At 49.7% G+C, this 17,940-nt stretch overlaps 5 protein-coding genes across 5 annotated transcripts; 2 read left to right on the top strand and 3 right to left on the bottom strand.

Moving 5' to 3' along the window:
* Positions 1–208: 208 nt before the first annotated feature.
* On the top strand, positions 209–2,987 carry cdc48 (AAA family ATPase CDC48; the record flags this gene model as incomplete). The annotated part of the gene is made up of 6 exons (XM_032045934.1): positions 209–258; positions 313–340; positions 397–452; positions 526–775; positions 838–2,329; positions 2,401–2,987. The coding sequence occupies 6 exons, from the start codon at positions 209–211 to the stop codon at positions 2,985–2,987; spliced, it is 2,463 nt and encodes an 820-aa protein (XP_031905994.1).
* A 540-nt stretch (positions 2,988–3,527) lies between these two features.
* BDW43DRAFT_306041 (uncharacterized protein) lies at positions 3,528–4,136 on the bottom strand (the record flags this gene model as incomplete). The annotated part of the gene is made up of 1 exon (XM_032045933.1): positions 3,528–4,136. One exon carries the CDS (start codon positions 4,134–4,136, stop codon positions 3,528–3,530), a length of 609 nt encoding a protein of 202 aa, XP_031905993.1.
* Positions 4,137–7,465: 3,329 nt separating this feature from the next.
* Positions 7,466–9,646, top strand: BDW43DRAFT_73868 (adaptor protein STE50). Its single transcript, XM_032050457.1, has 3 exons — positions 7,466–8,104; positions 8,164–8,325; positions 8,409–9,646. The coding sequence occupies exons 1-3, from the start codon at positions 7,843–7,845 to the stop codon at positions 9,431–9,433; spliced, it is 1,449 nt and encodes a 482-aa protein (XP_031905992.1). The 5' UTR covers positions 7,466–7,842; the 3' UTR covers positions 9,434–9,646.
* A 129-nt stretch (positions 9,647–9,775) lies between these two features.
* BDW43DRAFT_319403 (major facilitator superfamily domain-containing protein) lies at positions 9,776–11,945 on the bottom strand (the record flags this gene model as incomplete). Its single annotated transcript, XM_032048908.1, has 4 exons — positions 9,776–9,878; positions 10,706–11,280; positions 11,313–11,597; positions 11,697–11,945. The coding sequence occupies 4 exons, from the start codon at positions 11,943–11,945 to the stop codon at positions 9,776–9,778; spliced, it is 1,212 nt and encodes a 403-aa protein (XP_031905991.1).
* A 959-nt stretch (positions 11,946–12,904) lies between these two features.
* Positions 12,905–16,598, bottom strand: BDW43DRAFT_73826 (Na+/H+ antiporter Nha1). Its single transcript, XM_032050456.1, has one exon. The coding sequence runs from the start codon at positions 16,094–16,096 to the stop codon at positions 12,944–12,946; it is 3,153 nt and encodes a 1,050-aa protein (XP_031905990.1). The 5' UTR covers positions 16,097–16,598; the 3' UTR covers positions 12,905–12,943.
* Positions 16,599–17,940: the final 1,342 nt, after the last annotated feature.

Raw genomic sequence — 17,940 nt, 5'->3', positions numbered from 1 at the left:
CAATCCTCCCCTTTCTCCCATTCACTCGTCTCGCAGACATTTTGTCGTGTCTACTGCTTTGTTTGTTTCTATTTCGTTTCTTTGTTTTCTTTTTCTTTTCTCGAGTTCCTGTCGTCGGGCATCATCAGTCCGATACAGTGGCGTCCTGCGTACCTACCCTGCTTCAAGAGCTTGCTAGATCAGTGACCCATCTTCATTTTTCGTCAAAATGAGCGCGGAACCAGACCACACCCATGAGAAGAAGAGGGTGAACCTTCAGTACGTTTCGATTCCGTTCCTTTTGCAGCAATCCATGTGCTAACCGAGCTTAAGGGACGCCTCTGGCGCCGAGAAGAAAGAGGTAACAATTCATCTCAGGGAATTAGCCGCCCACGACGCTGACTTATTTCGTCACAGGAACTCGACACCTCGACAGCCATCCTCAAGAAGAAGAAGAAGCCCAACTCGTTGATGTAAGCAATCGTCCCCTTCAACCGGTAAACGTTGGGGAAGTACCTTGATGGATGCTAACCAAAGGGCTTTCAGTGTGACCGATGCCGTCAACGATGATAACTCCGTTATCGCTCTTTCTAACAACACCATGGAAACCCTTCAGCTCTTCCGCGGTGACACAGTTTTGGTGAAGGGCAAGAAGCGGAAAGACACCGTTCTCATTGTGTTGGCAGATGATGACCTTGATGATGGAAGTGCCCGTATCAACCGTGTGGTGAGGCACAACCTCCGTGTCAAGCACGGCGATGTTATCACTGTTCACCCATGCCCCGATATTAAATATGTAGGCGCTTCCTGACTCCGGCTCGACAGGGCTTGCCAGTTAACCACAGTCTCGTCTTATAGGCCAAGCGTATCGCCGTTCTCCCCATTGCAGACACCATTGAGGGTCTCACCGGATCCCTCTTTGACGTTTACCTCGCCCCCTACTTCCGCGAAGCCTACAGACCTGTGAGACAGGGAGACCTTTTCACAGTAAGAGGAGGTATGAGACAGGTGGAATTCAAGGTAGTTGAGGTAGATCCTCCGGAGTATGGCATTGTTGCACAGGATACCATCATCCATTGCGAGGGTGAGCCGGTCCAGCGTGAAGATGAGGAGGGTAACCTCAACGAGGTCGGCTACGATGACATTGGTGGCTGCCGCAAGCAGATGGCACAGATTCGTGAATTGGTAGAGTTGCCTCTTCGTCATCCCCAGCTGTTCAAGTCTATTGGTATCAAGCCCCCTCGCGGTATCCTCATGTACGGCCCCCCTGGTACCGGTAAGACTTTGATGGCTCGTGCTGTGGCAAACGAGACCGGTGCTTTCTTCTTCCTCATCAACGGTCCCGAGATCATGTCCAAGATGGCTGGTGAATCTGAGTCGAATCTGCGCAAGGCCTTCGAAGAGGCCGAGAAGAACTCTCCCGCCATCATCTTCATCGATGAGATCGATTCCATCGCCCCCAAGCGTGAGAAGACCAACGGTGAAGTTGAACGCCGTGTCGTCTCTCAGCTTCTGACTCTGATGGACGGTATGAAGGCTCGCTCCAACGTTGTCGTCATGGCCGCTACCAACCGCCCTAACTCCATCGACCCTGCTCTCCGTCGTTTCGGCCGTTTCGATCGTGAGGTCGATATTGGTATCCCTGACCCCACTGGCCGCCTGGAGATTCTGCAGATTCACACCAAGAACATGAAACTCGGAGACGATGTCGACTTGGAGACCATTGCCGCCGAGACCCACGGTTATGTTGGATCCGATCTTGCTTCCCTGTGCTCTGAGGCTGCTATGCAACAGATTCGTGAGAAGATGGACTTGATCGACCTGGACGAGGACACCATCGATGCCGAAGTGCTCGACTCCCTTGGTGTCACCATGGAGAACTTCCGCTATGCCCTTGGCGTCTCCAACCCCTCGGCTCTTCGTGAAGTGGCTGTCGTTGAGGTGCCCAACGTTCGTTGGGAGGACATTGGTGGTCTCGAGGAGGTCAAGCGCGAGCTCATCGAGAGCGTCCAGTACCCCGTGGACCACCCCGAGAAGTTCCAGAAGTTCGGTCTTTCGCCTTCTCGGGGTGTGCTGTTCTATGGTCCTCCTGGTACTGGTAAGACCATGCTCGCCAAGGCCGTCGCCAATGAGTGCGCTGCCAACTTCATCTCCGTCAAGGGACCCGAGTTGCTCTCTATGTGGTTCGGTGAGTCCGAGAGCAACATTCGGGATATCTTCGACAAGGCCCGTGCTGCCGCTCCTTGTGTCGTCTTCCTGGACGAGTTGGATTCGATCGCAAAGTCCCGTGGTGGCTCTGTTGGAGATGCTGGCGGTGCCTCTGACCGTGTCGTCAATCAGCTCCTGACTGGTAAGTGTGAAAACAAATCTACTGTATTTGGTTGGTATTTGGTTGAATGCGTAAGCTAACTATCCGCTTAGAAATGGATGGTATGACCTCGAAGAAGAACGTCTTCGTAATCGGTGCCACGAATAGACCCGAGCAGCTTGATGCTGCCCTTGTCCGTCCTGGTCGTCTGGACACCCTTGTCTACGTTCCCCTGCCCGACCAGACTTCTCGTGAGGGTATCCTCAAGGCCCAGCTTCGGAAGACTCCTGTCGCAGGCGATGTGGACATTCCCTTCATTGCCAGCAAGACCCACGGATTCTCGGGCGCTGATCTTGGATTCGTTACCCAACGTGCTGTCAAGCTAGCCATTAAGCAGTCCATCAGCGCTGATATCGAGCGCCAGAAACAGCGTGAGACTAACGGTGAGGATGTCACAATGGATGAGGATGAGGTCGATGAGGAGGACCCTGTACCAGAACTTACCCGCGCACACTTCGAAGAGGCCATGAAGTCGGCCCGTCGGTCTGTCAGCGACGTGGAAATCCGCCGGTACGAAGCTTTTGCTCAGAGCCTGAAGAACTCGGGCGGCAGCAGCTTCTTCCGCTTCCCCTCTGCAGGCGAGGTCCAGGACAACAACACGTTCGGTGAAGCCGGCAATGATGACAGCCTCTATGATTAAATTGGGAATTGAGTGTTTTGCTTGTTTTTCTTTTTATTAAAGTCTTTTCTTTAGTCACGTATCAGCACTAGTTAGATCTAGCGGGGCTGATGAGGGTATGGACTGCTAGGAAATACGATTGGTTTCCTTTTGAAGAAGGGTTGTCCATATTTTTTGTTTTATCTACGTCTCGCATACTAGATGCCATAATAGTTCTTACGTGGAGAGATGAACTCGACGCTCTAGTTTAATGCATCAATGACTCTTATAGAATCGAGAATCACCTGTAATATATAGGTCTATCAAGATTAGAACACTGCCCACTGTAGGTGTGGGCAAAGACCACAAGTTGACGTCGTACATGCACGTCGTAGTCGATATGGTATCAAAATGCAACAAACTCCCACCCACTCTAAACACCAATCTCGCCAGAAGAAAATGAGAATGCCAGGAAAACCCCCGTGATAAGTGACCGAAATACATACCCTGAAAAAAGAAACCGAGAGAGGAGAAAACAAGAAAGATATCAAGACACATATGAAGCAGCCATCATGACCGGTTTCACTTGACCTGTTTTCCAGGCTTCGGCTTCTTATCCGTCTTCTTGACAGGGCTTGTATCACCATTCTTTAGGAACTGATCCCCTGACTTTGACGACTTGGATGGCTTAGTCTCCGCTTTGCCGCCGCCACCATTCTCTTGTTTCCCATCACCAGCGCCATGGTGCGAATCATGGCTTTCTAACAGATCCGAATCATCATCCAGCACCACCACCTCGCGCAACACCTCTTTGATCGCCCTCACCCCCTGCTCAACCACCGCCTCTGGGATCCGCACATCCACCTTCTCAAAGTACCCTTCCGCATCCCCATTACTATTCTTCTCCTCCTCATTCACGGTGTCCAACCCCGCCAAAACCGGATGTTTCCGCCCCTCCGCGGACGCAACCACCGCCTCAACGACATCGTCAAATCGCTCGCATCGCCCAGCGCGCAGGAGCTCCTGCGACAATTTTCGGACCTTTTCCGTCCAGCCCATCCGTTGCAGCGAGCAGAGGAGGGTCGCGTGGAGATCTTCCAGTGCCGCGCTGGAGGCCAGGTGCGCGAGGAGCTCCGAGTCGAGACTTTCTGATGAAGCTGGGGTCATCCCTGTGCTTTGCGAGGTCGTCATTTTCGGTCTACCCTTTTTTTTCTCTTGTGTCGTTTTGAGTGGCGTTGCCGATTAGATTAGTCCCAAATTCTCTCTTTATCCCCTTTCTGTCGGGTTGCGGTATTGGTTGGTAAGATGCAGGTAAGGTCAAGGTCAAAGGTAAGCGGAAAAAAACGAGGAACGATGAGATATGAACGAGGTCGGTCGTCGTTGTCGCGCGGCGGCGGCGGCGGCGATATAGATTTTCGGTTGGCGGTTCTTGTCGACACCACTCTTTTGCCAACGAATCGATAGTTCTTATCTTGTCTCGTCTTGTCGTTCTCTGTTTAGCTTTTCTTTTTTTCGCTTCGATTTAATTGGCGATATCGTACGCGCTCGGTCTGCCGTCTTTTGGATTTTTGCGTTCGCGATCGGATTCGGACTCGATTTGCAACGCGGAGAACCTCGGCGGGTGGATGGCGGAACCAGCCCAGCGTCCGTAGCTAGCCTGGTTCGGTGCTGTACGTAGTGGGTAGGGTACCCTCACTTAGGGTCAGTACTAGTAGTAGGCTCAAGCTCAATGCGACTGGAATTCTGTTCGCGATTGCTCCTTTTTCTGCTTTTGGGGGCTGAAGTGATTTTCTAATTTATGGAAGGATGCGATTGTCTTGTCTACGCATGTAACTTTTCGTTTTTGGGGGGTGGGCGTCTGTGCGAATTGCGCGCGCTTGAGAATGTGGAGATTTCTTGTTCGGCGGTGGTGCGCCTTCGTTGAGTAGAAAGGGAACGAGCACCGACTTCGACTTGACGGACGAGGGTTTTGTTTAGTCGTGGAAGGTGGGTGTGTTTTGGCATGAGCTACAATTTTTTTTTTTTTTTTTTTTGAGTGTCACTTTTTTGGGAGGGTTAGGTTCAGGGGGATGTGTTATTGGTTTTGGTTCTGGGACTTTTATTTGATTGTGTTGTTTTGGGGATTGGGTGAAATAATCAATCAATCAATATATATGGTGTTATTGTCGGAGTATTGGATTGGAGTGTATATAAGTACATACGTAGGAGATGGGATGGGTAGAATCTTGGATACTAGTAATTTTTATGTAGGTGATAGTGGGTATATATTGTGTCTATCTTTTCTTTATCTCTTTTGTTTTCTTGTAATGCTAGTGAATTAAATATACATTTACTTAGTGTTATGATCTGTTGATTGAAGTGGGTGTTATAGGTGTACATTGTAAGTATGGACTAAGTAAGTGACATTGTTACCATTCGGATATAACCATACCCTAAAGCACAAGATTACTACGCTTATGGGGAACAGCTACCAATCAATAGCCTAGGGTACAAGTAGGTACAGATGCCTTCATAACTATTACTTGCATAACTATAACTATGTCGGAGACTCGGGAAGTGGGATGATACTAAAAAAAGGAGTAAGTATTGAGTACATCAGTAGTTGCATCGCATGCTAGTAATCGAGTCACTAAGCGCACGGATACGCCACTATCTGAGACCACGAAGAATAAAAAATAAGACAACAGAAAAAAAAGGTAAGACCTTGTCCGTGTTACTAATTAAACGCAAGTCAAATAGTTCCAAAGTCATTCCTCGGGTCAATGTACAGCCACCGATTAGTGTAACGGCTCTCTTGAACAGGTGTTTGCGTGTCCTCGGCGGAAGGCTGGCAGGCCTTGATCGCAAGGGATTCCCTCTTTCCATACATAGTGACCTATAAGCGTGGAGAATTTACTCGGTGGTACCCGAGGGTTGATGTCAAGTGGTCTGTAGCTGACGACGAGTGCTAGAAGGATTGCGTCCATCAATTCTCTTTTTCAATAGTCTGGGCAGTTGAGTCTGATCGGATTGCTTCCTTACTCTATACGTCAACCTCTCCGGAGCACGCCGTAAGGATCAATAATCTGTTCATGCCATTGACTGGATGGTCAAGTCTAGACGGGAATGGTTTAAGGAAGATTTAGTAGTTTAGGTCACGGTGGATTCTGACAGCGGAGCATTCGGACCCTCCCAGCCGCCAAAAGCGTTAGGCGCTCCGACACTATTGGATTTTGACAGCACTCTCTCTCATTTTTTTCCCCTCAGTAGTCCAATCCATTGTCTGCAGGAAATAGTTCAATTTTTTTGGTGCCTTGTGGGGTTTTCTCCTGAAGTTGCCTCGCTTCTCTTCCTTCAGCGATTAGAATGACGACGATGATATTGTTTTTTTTTTTATTTTTATTTATTTAATTTTTTTTTTTTTACACTTTAAACTATTTAATTTGTTGCTGTTCTTGCCCCTGAATCTGGGCTGATATCGCTTTTGCTCTTTAAGTGGTGTAACGCTGTATGTCTTCTATGTATATACGCACACACTGTTGATCATTGAAGGAGGGGGTGACCTGATCAGTGGATAAATCAGTCAATCCTAGTGTAATTCGAATATATATAGTAAGGACTGTAATCCCTTACGAGCCCGACTGGTACCATCGTACTTATACGGACTATGGCTGGGGAAGATCCAGATGCAAGGATGCGAGATTGTCCACCAATACAGTTGGTATAACCAGATTAATGGTAACATCCAAATGTATTCATTGCATCCCCTAGTTATAGTCTCTTGGAGATATAAGAAACTGATTAAAAAAGAAAAAAGATTATTAATTTAAAAAGTTTCTCAGTTAATAGTGACGGCTAGTATTAGATCATTATTTTCTAGTGATTCGGGTATATCAGGTCTTAGATACAATCTCAACCGTCTAATTAAAAATTCGATAGAAGATGGAGAGAAGGAAATAAATAAAATAAATACAATAAAATAAAATTAAAGAAAATACCAGAGTCCAGACCGGCATCACGTGCGGCGATCCAACTTTAGCAGCGCTTTTCCTTTTCCTTTCATTTCGCAGCGCAGTTGCCAAACTCAAAAAGAGCTCTTTCTCTGGCATCTTTTGGTCATTTGCTCTTTTTTTCCAATTCTATTCTTTTTCCATTTGATTTGAATTAATTTCTTTTTTGGTTTGGACTTACCGTCCAGCTATTTTTCTCTTCTTTTTCATTTTTTATTTCTCTTTTCGCTTCCCTCTCTCTCAACCTTTTTTTGTTTCATCCTCTTGGTTTTTGTTGTTGTTATTGTTGTTGTTGTTGTTCTTGCATCTCCCAATCGGCACTGCTGCTTCATTCTTAGTACATTTCTCGTGCCCTAATCTTCCTATTCAGGAGAGGATCAGTTCCCCCCCCAAAGCAACTAAAAGCTTCCCCGCTCTGATTGTAGTCTCCATCTCTTCTTCCATTGCATCGCTGGCCTAACGACGAACGAATCTCCGTCACGACTCTCCAACTCCTTCATTTTCTTTTTCCTTTTCCTTCCCATCTACCTTTTCTTCTCCCTCTGTCATTTTTTCTGTTTCATATAAATTTGGGAATTCTTTCTGTCAGGTTTCCGGCATTCTGAGATTAGTTTCGGTTCTGTGACACTGCCCGGCGCTATCTCGATATCTCTCTGCCCCAGCCGCCCGTAGCCGCCATTCATCCCGTCCATGCGGCACACTTTCTCTCTCGAGATTCGTTCAACGGCCTCTTTGATTTTGATCGTCTGATTGCGATCGTGAATGTTTTATCTCAGGCGCACCAACAGCTGAATTTATCGTCGTCGACCTCTTCCCGTCCTGTCCTCCCTCACCGGGCCGACGTCTCCTCCGACCCCTTCGTTACGTCGTGTCGGTCCCTGCTCCTCGAGGGATCGCCCGCCGTCACCATGTCTCTCCACACCTCATATCACGCCGACTCTGATGCGGACGACGAGTACGAGCGCAGTGTCATCACGTCCCCCCATCTCGATTCCGAGGCGTCCCCCTCCGAGTCCGACTTCCCCTCTTCCGAGCAGACCCCGACCACATATGCGAATGCCGACGAACACCCTAAATCCCCCAGGACAATCATCACCGAATGGACAGCTGAAGAATGTGCTCACTTTCTGGCCGCCCTCGGCCTTCGTCAATATTGTCCAGCCTTCCTCGGTGAGTTGGGTTGTTGGGAAACTGGAGTCGGGAAAGAATCATCCACTGATGACTTTTAGAAAACGAAATCGTGGGAGAAGCGCTTATCGCCCTGAAACACGACGAGTTGAAGGAAATGGGGATTGCTAGTGTGGGACATCGGTTGACGATCCTGAAAAGTGTCTATGAGACGAAGGTGAAGCAAGATATTCCGCTGGATACAGACCACTATATTCCTCTCTGTATGTTTTCTCCACTCACTTGCGGCGGGATTTGCTTGGTGGTCTCCAGTCCTGTCTTGCTAACATGTATCTGTTTTTGTCAGCGGCGGATCAGAGTATGAACGAAAATGCGTCACAGGAGGATGTTGCGCGTCTAATTCAGTCGATTCGATTGCGAGATGAGCGTATTGTCACGGTGGAGACCGAGTTGCGCCGGATGGCAGACGACTATCGCCGGCTGAGAGAGGAGCTTCTACCGGTTTTCAAAATGGCCAAGGACCGTTCGCAGCCGTTGCCCCCGCCGACATCCATGGCCGGATCGGCCCCGGATGGATATCATGACAGTCAAACACTTACTTCGCCCTCCTCCGGGATTACTCTCCTAGATCGTTCAGCGAGTATCGCCCGAACCTTCTCCAAGAGGCTTCACACGGGAGGCACCACCCCCAAGAACAATTCTCCCACCCACATCCCACCCTCGATCCACGAGGGCCGTATGTACCCAGAGAGTAGCGTGTTAGATCCGTCATCGGCGCACTACGTGAATGGAAAGTCACAGCTGTCGCCGGGCATTCCATCCCCCACCTCTCCGGGCGTTCATTATGCCGCAACGCAGACCCTAGCCTCCCGGTCATATAATCAACCGACCCCCAACACAAGCCGCAGCCCCTACGAGCACCACGACGAACCTCTATCTGCCCAGACCCGTGAGCGCTTAAACCCTACACCGACCCAAGCAACGCGTCCAGACGTTCCGACTCGGTCAGATTCTCGAGCTGGTAATGACCCACCGAGCGTGGAGATATTCAAATCCTTCCGTGTCTCCATGGACGATCCTTGCCATAAGGTTCTTCCGGCTGCCCTGAAGAAGTACAATATCAATGCCGATTGGAAGCAATATGCACTGTATATTGTGTACGGGGATCAAGAACGCTGTCTGGGTCTGGAGGAGCGGCCACTCATTCTCTTCAAGCAGCTAGAAAAGGAGGGGCGGAAACCCATGTTCATGTTACGCAAACAACTGCAACACCCGGTGGAAAGTGGCTATCCGCCGGTAAATCCCATGCCCAACAGCGCTGGATTTGAGAATCGGCAGGCACAGATCAATCTACCTGGCGGGGTGCTGTGATCTAGCCCTGCCATGGGCTTCGTGGGACAACCTTGAACAAGATCCGTGACATTATTCTCTGTTGCTTGAGATACCCCTTTCCAAGCGATCACGTTTCATCTTTACTTCTTCTTTTTCATTTTACGGAACACTAATCTTTACCTTTGGCTTGGGAATTTCTTGTTCACATGGTGTTTGGTGTTTGGGGGGCCATCGAGGATCGGAAAAAGCAAAAGACTTCAGCGCGGTAATCTGTTTTTCTTTGCTTGTGTGTTTGGATCCTATATCTATCTTCACTTATCTCTTCTTCCTTTCTCTGGATAAACTTTAACTATATTATTCTATTCACATATTCGCTTCGCTTCACCTGTGGCTTACTCTTAGCGTTGCTCTTTCCTCTTTTCTGATCCGTTGGATCATCCTTGTTTCGTGGAAAAACAAGATGCATGCAGGGACTTTTGATGTACTATCATATCATTCCATATTATATCCCATCATATATGAAATATCATTGGACCGGGACCCCTGATCAAGATTTCCCAGGTATCTTAAAACCCCTGCACCCCCTAAAGAAATACCGTGCAGGTATTAATAAGTATCCCGTGTTTCATATTTCCCGAGGATCGTGGTACACAACATATCCTTTGTGATGTATACAGATACTTCCTATAGGGGAGAGATCGAGCCTCTATCTCACAAACTAACCTTCCTCGTTTGACCGTACGACGATGCCAAGGCCATCAATTATAGAACGTTATAATTGGACATTGAAGAGAAAACATTAAATAGTTCCAAAAAGACAAAAAGAGGACGAAGCGGACGACAGCCTAAAGAAAGACACTAGATCTTACTCGGTCTTTCGTCTCCAGTCCGCTTATTATAGCGCTGCTACTGCTGTATTCCTTAGTAATTCAATCAATGGCGAAGCATGAAGAAAATTCAATATGTATAGTATATACTAAGCACTTCTGAGTAGTACAGTCTGGAGGGAGTAACTAACTCCTACAGCAGTAAATCCACCCCATACTAATTAAGCAAGTACAGAACAGTACTAATTAGCACTAGATAGAATTTTCTACCCTAGTTGGTTGATATGATATGTACTCTACATATGCATATGGACAAGATGTATTCAGCCTAGAAGTCATGCTCGGGCAAATTACCCAGATCAGATCATCCCCATTACAACCTCACATCCACATCCACATCCAACCATCCCAACCCTACCAAAAAAAAAGCCTACAACTTCACAACAACCTTCCTATAAACACACAACTCGCAGCCACCACAAACCCCAGCGAAAGCAGCGCCGTCCCGTCCCCGTAAAAAATCGCCTGACTATATGCCCTAATGGACCCCGAACTGCCCGCCCCCGTAGCATCGATCAAGACCCCGGCAATAGGACTCCCGACTAGCAAGCCGGGCGTCCACCCCGTAAGCATAATACTCACTGCGCCTGCGCCGCGGCGTGCGCCCGCAAGCCTGCCGACGGCGGCGGGGAGGGCGACGAAGAAGGCGCCGTTGGCTAGGCCGTTCAGCACGGCGGAGACGATCAGGATGGGGAGGGTAGAGGCGACGGACCAGATGGCGAACATGGAGAATGTATTGAGGGCTATGGCGAGGAGGAGGATGTTCATGCTACCGCAGGAATCGCAGGCGAAGCCGGAGGAGAGGCGGCCAATGACCATGCAGGCGTTGAAGCAGGCGACGGCGGCGGCGGAGATGCAAGGGGAGAAGCCGAGGGAGTGAGTGATGGCGGGGAGGAAGAAAGGGGGAGCGTAGATAGAGAAGACACCTACTATGCCTGCAGCGAAGAGGGACGAGAAGGCGAGGTCGTTGAAGAGGGAGGGGTCGATTATGAAAGGTGCCTGTTTCGGGGTTTCTGGGTGAGGAAGGCTACTGGGATGCCGGTGGCTTGGGAGAGGAGGCCGAAGATGCGGAACGTCCAGGCTATGCCGAGGCTCTGGGTGAGCAGGCCGGTAACGATGGCCATGACGGTTGCGCCGATGCCGTTGACGGTGCCGAGCTTGGTGCTAAGCCATTGGATGGGCAGGGAGTTGGACATGGTGTATATGAGACAGGTACCAAGGCCGTAGGTGAATCCGCAGGTGATGAAGAGGCCGCCGACGTTGGATACGGCCCAGGCGCTGGTGATGTTGCTGATGCTGTAGAGCAGGATGCCAATCTAGCTGGTCCAGCGGGCGCCTATGGTGCGGGCGAGACGCATGGTGAAGATTCCCAGGGCACAGGAAAGGGCGATACCGAGAGATCCAGTGAAGGAAACGGTGCTTGATGTGGAGTTGCGCAAGGTCGACTCGAGCAAGGCGACTTGGAGGATGCCCCATGACCCAGTCCAGGCGTTCTGCCAGAAGGTATAGATGAAGCAGACGAAGATGACCACCCATCCGTACCCGCCATCTGGGATCGGTTCCACGGTAGTTGCCTCGTCTACGGCACCCGTCGTGACATTGACAGGCTGTTCATCACCCCCAGACCGGCGGGACCGCTGCGAAAGGGCGACGGACGAACCCATTTTTGCTTCTATGGTATAGAGAAAATCTAGGCGCACAGGGCAATTTGTCGAGAAGAAAACAGCTAGTTCATTGCTAATCATGAAGGCTCGACAGGGATGGATGAACGCCTGCATTTGAAGCCGAGGAGATGGGCAATGGGGGAGACTAAGGATTACAAACCCTCCTTGTCTAGGTAGCATGATAAAGATAACTTGGAGTGTAACCCCAATTACGTGGCAGGCCTTCCTCTTCCTTTTCATCTAGATTCATGTATACATACCTATAGTATCTACGCAGTTGCCCGCAGAACTGAAGAGGTAGATAGCAGTTGTAAACGACCGCAACTAGGGTAAAACAGCCAATGAAGTAATTATATTGGGCATCTGAACAGTTCAATTTGATTCAGCAGTAATAATGAGGAGTGGTAGCTGGGTATGTTATGACTGAGGTTGGTAATATCCTGGCTAAGATTTGAGATCTTCTAGGGTTGGGTCTTCAGAGGTGATATTCGAGGATTGAAAATTTTAATCAAGGGGAATGGCTCCCCAACGGTTTACTGGCTATACTTCGTGGACCATTCCACTATGAGTGGAACACAAGAGTAAATCTGTGAATGAATTAAAACAGTAGGGGTACTATTCTGGCGTATATAAAGTGGTTTACTACTAGGTTGAATAAGTTACACGGAATCAGGAAGCCTCTATACACAGCATTAAAAGACAAACATAACACATGTAACAGGCGCTCAATAATGCAGAACAAGAAGAAAAGCAAAGAAAAGAAAGAGGGGAAAAAAAGTCAACCAACCAGACTTTTAGAATGGTTGTTTCGATTGCTTTGCTGCCTGTTTAATCGCTTGACACACCGCAATTGTCTGTCCCCACCCTCGGCCCATTCTATTTTTCCCTTCTTTTCTTATCTTGCTTTGAAAATTCATTAGCACTATGCAGGTCTCGTGTTCTTTTGTTTCTTTTTCTCTCTCTCTGGGTGTGGGTTTGTGTGCGTTGTTCGGTTTTCTTTAGACCTCCCGTCCTTTTTCTCCTCCCCAAGAGATGGATCGCTGATGTCCCTGGTCAGCTCGCGAGCTTGAGGAACTTGAACCGTTTTCTGGGTTGGGGCTGCTTCCATTTCCACCCTCAGAGGGCTTCGGTCCCTCAACAAACTGGACCTTGCTGCCTACTCGGCGGAACCCTAGATTGTCCTCGCTGTCGGATTCGACTGCACCATCCGACCCATCGGAATCGTCCGAGTTCAGTTCACCGAGAGCAGCGAGACGACGACGACGCTCAGCAGGTGTCTCGCCCGTGTCGTCATCAATTTGCTGAGGTGGACGCGACAGACCAGCTGCTTCTCTGAGTTGAGCTGGGGGAACACGCGCAGTACCGTCATCTTCCGAGTCTCTGCGTGACCGAGGATGGGGAGAAGGGTCAAGAGTACTGCGACGCTCCTCGGCGGCTGTGCCACGGGTGAACCGGGCCAACGACGCGGCTATGTTGTCACCAGGAACTCCCAGGTCAGACCGGTCGCTTTCACTGCTAGAGACCGATGCAGGTCGGGCAGGTGCCGCTTGACGCTGTTTGTCTTCGGCAGAGCCGCCAGAAAGGGATTCCTTATTCTCTGCTTCTCGAGCTTCACCCCGGGCAACGTCCTTGACATGCTGTGGAGCATCTGTCTCTTCCACCAAATCACGGCGAGCCTTGGGACCAAGGTTGCGGAGCTGCTGGACAAATTCATGCTTGTTCATTCTGCGACCGCTCTTGTGGCTGATACCCTTCTTACCAATGTTGTCATCGTCGGCCACGGTGAATCGAAGACCGTCGTCCGCCAGCCAGTCATCTTCGGCTGCCTTCTTCTCTGTCTGCGACGGCTCTCCTTCACCTTCCATGCCGAGCCAGGTTCCCATGCGGTTCAATCTACGCCGAACGGGTGCTCCTGTCTCAGGCTTGTCTGTTGAAGGGATAGAGTACTTCTTGATCACCTCTCCATCTTCATCCTCCACGATGATGGTATTGCCAAACTGATATGCGTGGGCCGAGCGAGACTTGCCCTTGGTATTCTTGTCAACAGCAGCCTGCTGCTTCTTCTCGGCAGCATTTTCAGCTTCTTGCGCCTCTGGGTCTTGGGCGCGGCCCTTTCCAAAGCCGATCAACTGGCCGAAACGCTTGCGAGCCTTTTCGAGCGGGTGACCGGCTTTCTCTTCTAAAGCTTGTTCAACCTCTTCTCCTTCGTTCTTTGCGTGTGGCTGGCTCCTAGACTTGGCAAATTCTCCCCTCTTCTCCTGCAGCAACTTGTCACGCTGTTCTTCAATGTGTCGCTGTCGCTCCTCGGGCGATATGTGACTGATATCTTCTGTCTTCAGGACATTTCCTTCTTCATCCTCGATGACCATGTGATGCCCTTCCAGATAGACCTCCATAACCGGTTCTCGTCCAAATTGATCCCGCTCCTTGGACGGCGGCGAACCTTCTCGTTCGATATTGTCTCGTTCCTCTTGCTCCTCTGCATCTTCAGTCTCTATGGGCCGTTGGGGCGCAATCGCTGACTGGCTGATAGGACCACCGGCGCCGGAAGCATGTCGACGCCGTCTCTGGGGCCTCCGACTGGGGGTTCTACTATTAGGCGACTCCGTATCGTCGTCCCGAACCCGGCGCAGGAAGTTACCAGGCACGCCGACGGGAGGAAGGGTGCCAGGAGGATACTCCTGTTCATTGGAAGACGCGTCCATATCATCCGGTTTTCGGAAAGACATGGAGCCTTTAGCTATAGATTGAACTCGAGGCAGACGATTCATCCAAGACGGGCCCTCGTCATTCGCAGTGGTGTAGGACAGCGTGATGGTCAAGGTGTTGATGCGCTTACCGAGCGTAAACACGGCAATTGATGAGCCATGGACTAAAATGGAGGATATGACCATAAAGGTCGTGATAGGCCAGATGAGTTGCACGATATAATAATCGGCCGTACCCACTTTCGGTAGCTCCGCCTCCGTGAGGGGCTGCGTGCTATCCGTCTCTAATTCAGCTCGAGCTAGGATGGCAGCAAAGATGGCACCGACACCAATAGGTCCGAAGTGACCAGCAAAGAGAGCCTCACGCCAAGTTTTCACATCCGGTATGATTGGTTTCAATATCAACATGATCGGGATTCGGCGGAAAAAGATAACCAAGATGGCGATCACTACAAGTCTCCACGGGACAAGGCCGAGTTCCGGGGCATTGTAATTTTCCCAGGGAATGATAGACCCGAAGTACACGAAGTACGCCAAATTCAGCAAAAGATCAATAACGTTGGATACGTGAGACTCTTCCGTCTTTTCGGTGAACCATCCATCGTTACTGAAACCCACTCCCGCCGAGAAACCTATCAAAAGGTCGTCCATGCCCAACAAGCTGCCGGAGCCGGCGCAAAAGACCGCCAACACGAAGTAAAAGACCAGAAAGCTTTCGCGATCGATCAGCCCCTTGCGTTCGGCAAACTTGATCGAATGACGGGCCGCATAACCAATCATGAAACCGTAGAATGCGCCGAAGATACATTCGTACAGGATCGTGACGCAGAACCAGTGCAGGGTCACTTTTCCTGCGTCCGGACGGTACCGTAAAATGTAGAATGACAGGTAAATAAAGGGGAACGCCATACCGTCGTTGCAGCCAGACTCAGCCGACAATAGGTCTCGCAAATGCTTGGGCACACGCTTAGCGAATTTACCTTTACCGACGACTGACGATGCAAGCACGGGATCAGTGGCGGTCACGCAGGCAGCGCATACAAGACTTTCAAGCCAACTAAGGGGAGGGACCATCCACCAGATGAACAAGCTAGTGATAAGCCAACCCCAAGTCATGACTGGCACCAGCAGTAGGAAGACAGACTTCCAGTGGCGATTCATGTAGGACTTGGGCAATTCGACACCGACAGCGAAACACTGAACAACCAGGACAATCCGCGAGCACTCGAGAGTGATCTTGTCAACGTTGCCCCATTCATGGGGGTTGAAGAGATTGGCCGCATGAGGCCCAAAGATGATACCGCAAAGCGTAGCAACGGTTGCCTCACCAATGTACAGTTTCTCCTTCACAAAGAGGGAACAAAGCATGAATAGGCCGGTGAAGCCACCCAGAATCATGTATGCCAAATGCGGCCTATCGATATCTAAGTGATCCCACGCCATAATGTATGAAAAGGTCGAGGGAACCGCGAGCGCGACCGTCTATGTTCCTCCGCAACCCGTGTCCGTTTCCTCCCGCAATTCTTCGGTGTCCCTTTTAGATTTTACTAAAAAAGGGCCAATCGCAGGGATGCTCCGACCGATTGGACTGTGAGGTAATCAAAAATTTGAATTGCGCCTCGTGTGATGCTAAGTTCGACGTTCTCGGCATAACTCGGGGAGGGGTGTTTTAAGTCCGAAGCGATGACGGATGAGGCTGTTGAGCGTCCCTTCCCCTGCTGTGTCCTGTAAGGGAGAAAATGCTTAGTTGAGCGAGTACATGCGATTGGGCAGAAAATTAAGAAAGCAGAATTGACCAGAAAATAATAGAGAAAGGGTAGGAACCAGAGTTTTGGCGCGAACGCCAAGTGAAAGAAAGAAACCGTTTGATTGGAGAGGACAACTTACCAGATTGGGCAATTGGGACTCCGGCAGAGCAGAAAGCTGGTGTTCTTCAATAAGACCTATCAGCCCCAGGGTCGATGAGATAGCTTCTGGGAAAGAAGGGAGGAAAATGATTCGAAGGAACAGGTACAGAGAGAAAAGAAAGCGGGACAAGAAAAGATAAGACAAGCGGAGGACAAGCGAGGACAAGAAGCGACCAGAGGCCGGACAAGTCTCTGGGCACTGAATGAGAACGAGGTAGTGAAAATTCAAGAAACAAAGACCAAGACCGTGGCCCAAGCCAAGACCATCATCCTGGCGCTTGATTTGATCTGGGGGAAGGTAATAATGTCTTGGGTGTGTATTACTTCTCACAGTTCTGGAAAGCGTGGGAAGATCCTCAGCTCTGGGCGGCAAAGATAGCAGGGCCAAAGGCAAATCAGATACGCGGCAGCATGGAGATGCCGGCGGGGATTGGCAAGTCACGGGCCCACCGGGTCACTCGCGGAGCGAACAATTGTCGGCCTTGGCGGGCGGACGCACTCCACCGTCTGGAAAGATTACCGGTATGATACCGATCGAAATATGGACCTCATAGATTACTTACGTATATACCGGTATGTATGTCCAACTCCAATGCCTCGAAGTACTACATACCTTCTTCTACTTATCTACCTCACCTCTCTCTATATACCTGCCTTGAGGAGTTGGAAGTCAGTGATTGACATCTGCAGTACGTGTTCAAGGGCCCCGAATGATTTTAGTCTAGTCGATAGCGTCCCCTAGTAGTGATACATCGATCTGCAGATATCGTCATTCTCCTTTATTAACTCCAGAGTTCACCACATGGCGTTCACTAACAGTAAGTACCTGTGAGATCCCACGCTAAAGCATCTTTACAGGACGTTGTGCGGAAGTAAGTACTGCAATAGGTTGTAAAAGGCTCTGAAAAAATGAAAAGAAAAAAGAAGAGCTAACAAGTTGTATATCTAGATTAAATGATTTTGTAAAACATTTTCCTTTTGCGTAGCAATCTCCACCAAACACCCCCCACCATCCATGGTTACTTTCGCAACCCTTTTGCCGTACATTTGGAAGCTCCCCATGCCCAGCCTTGCAAGGCTGCCAAGCACATTTTCTCATCTTGTGATTGGAGCACGGATTCCGCAGTGGGGTCCCCACTCGTGTTGGCTTTCGTTGACCGGATGAGATTTGCCGAAGCAGTCACACGCAATACACCTTGCAGATGTCTATGTCTATTTGGGATGTACATCATGTACCACAGTACTAAAGTAATCCCAGTCTGGATCTGTCAGATTACTGTGTACCCGGTTCCGTCAACCTGGTTGATGTATCGTGTTATGTTTCAACTCCCAACGAGCAGCCCAACCACGTTCCAAAGTATAGGTATCAATCATCATCCC

The sequence above is a fragment of the Aspergillus alliaceus genome (genome assembly GCF_009176365.1).
Source record: "Aspergillus alliaceus strain CBS 536.65 unplaced genomic scaffold BDW43scaffold_2, whole genome shotgun sequence".
NCBI classification, from domain to species: Eukaryota; Fungi; Ascomycota; class Eurotiomycetes; order Eurotiales; family Aspergillaceae; genus Aspergillus; species Aspergillus alliaceus.
This window is presented reverse-complemented; position numbering and strand designations above follow the sequence as displayed.

Bases quoted from the DNA above. Each gene is read 5' to 3' on its own strand.
- BDW43DRAFT_73826 (XM_032050456.1), bottom strand. From the start codon at position 16,096: ATGGCGTGGGATCACTTAGATATCGATAGGCCGCATTTGGCATACATG.
- BDW43DRAFT_73868 (XM_032050457.1), top strand. From the start codon at position 7,843: ATGTCTCTCCACACCTCATATCACGCCGACTCTGATGCGGACGACGAG. The intron at 8,105-8,163 runs GTGAGTTGGGTT...GATGACTTTTAG, and splicing joins ATATTGTCCAGCCTTCCTCG to AAAACGAAATCGTGGGAGAA. The intron at 8,326-8,408 runs GTATGTTTTCTC...TGTTTTTGTCAG, and splicing joins AGACCACTATATTCCTCTCT to CGGCGGATCAGAGTATGAAC.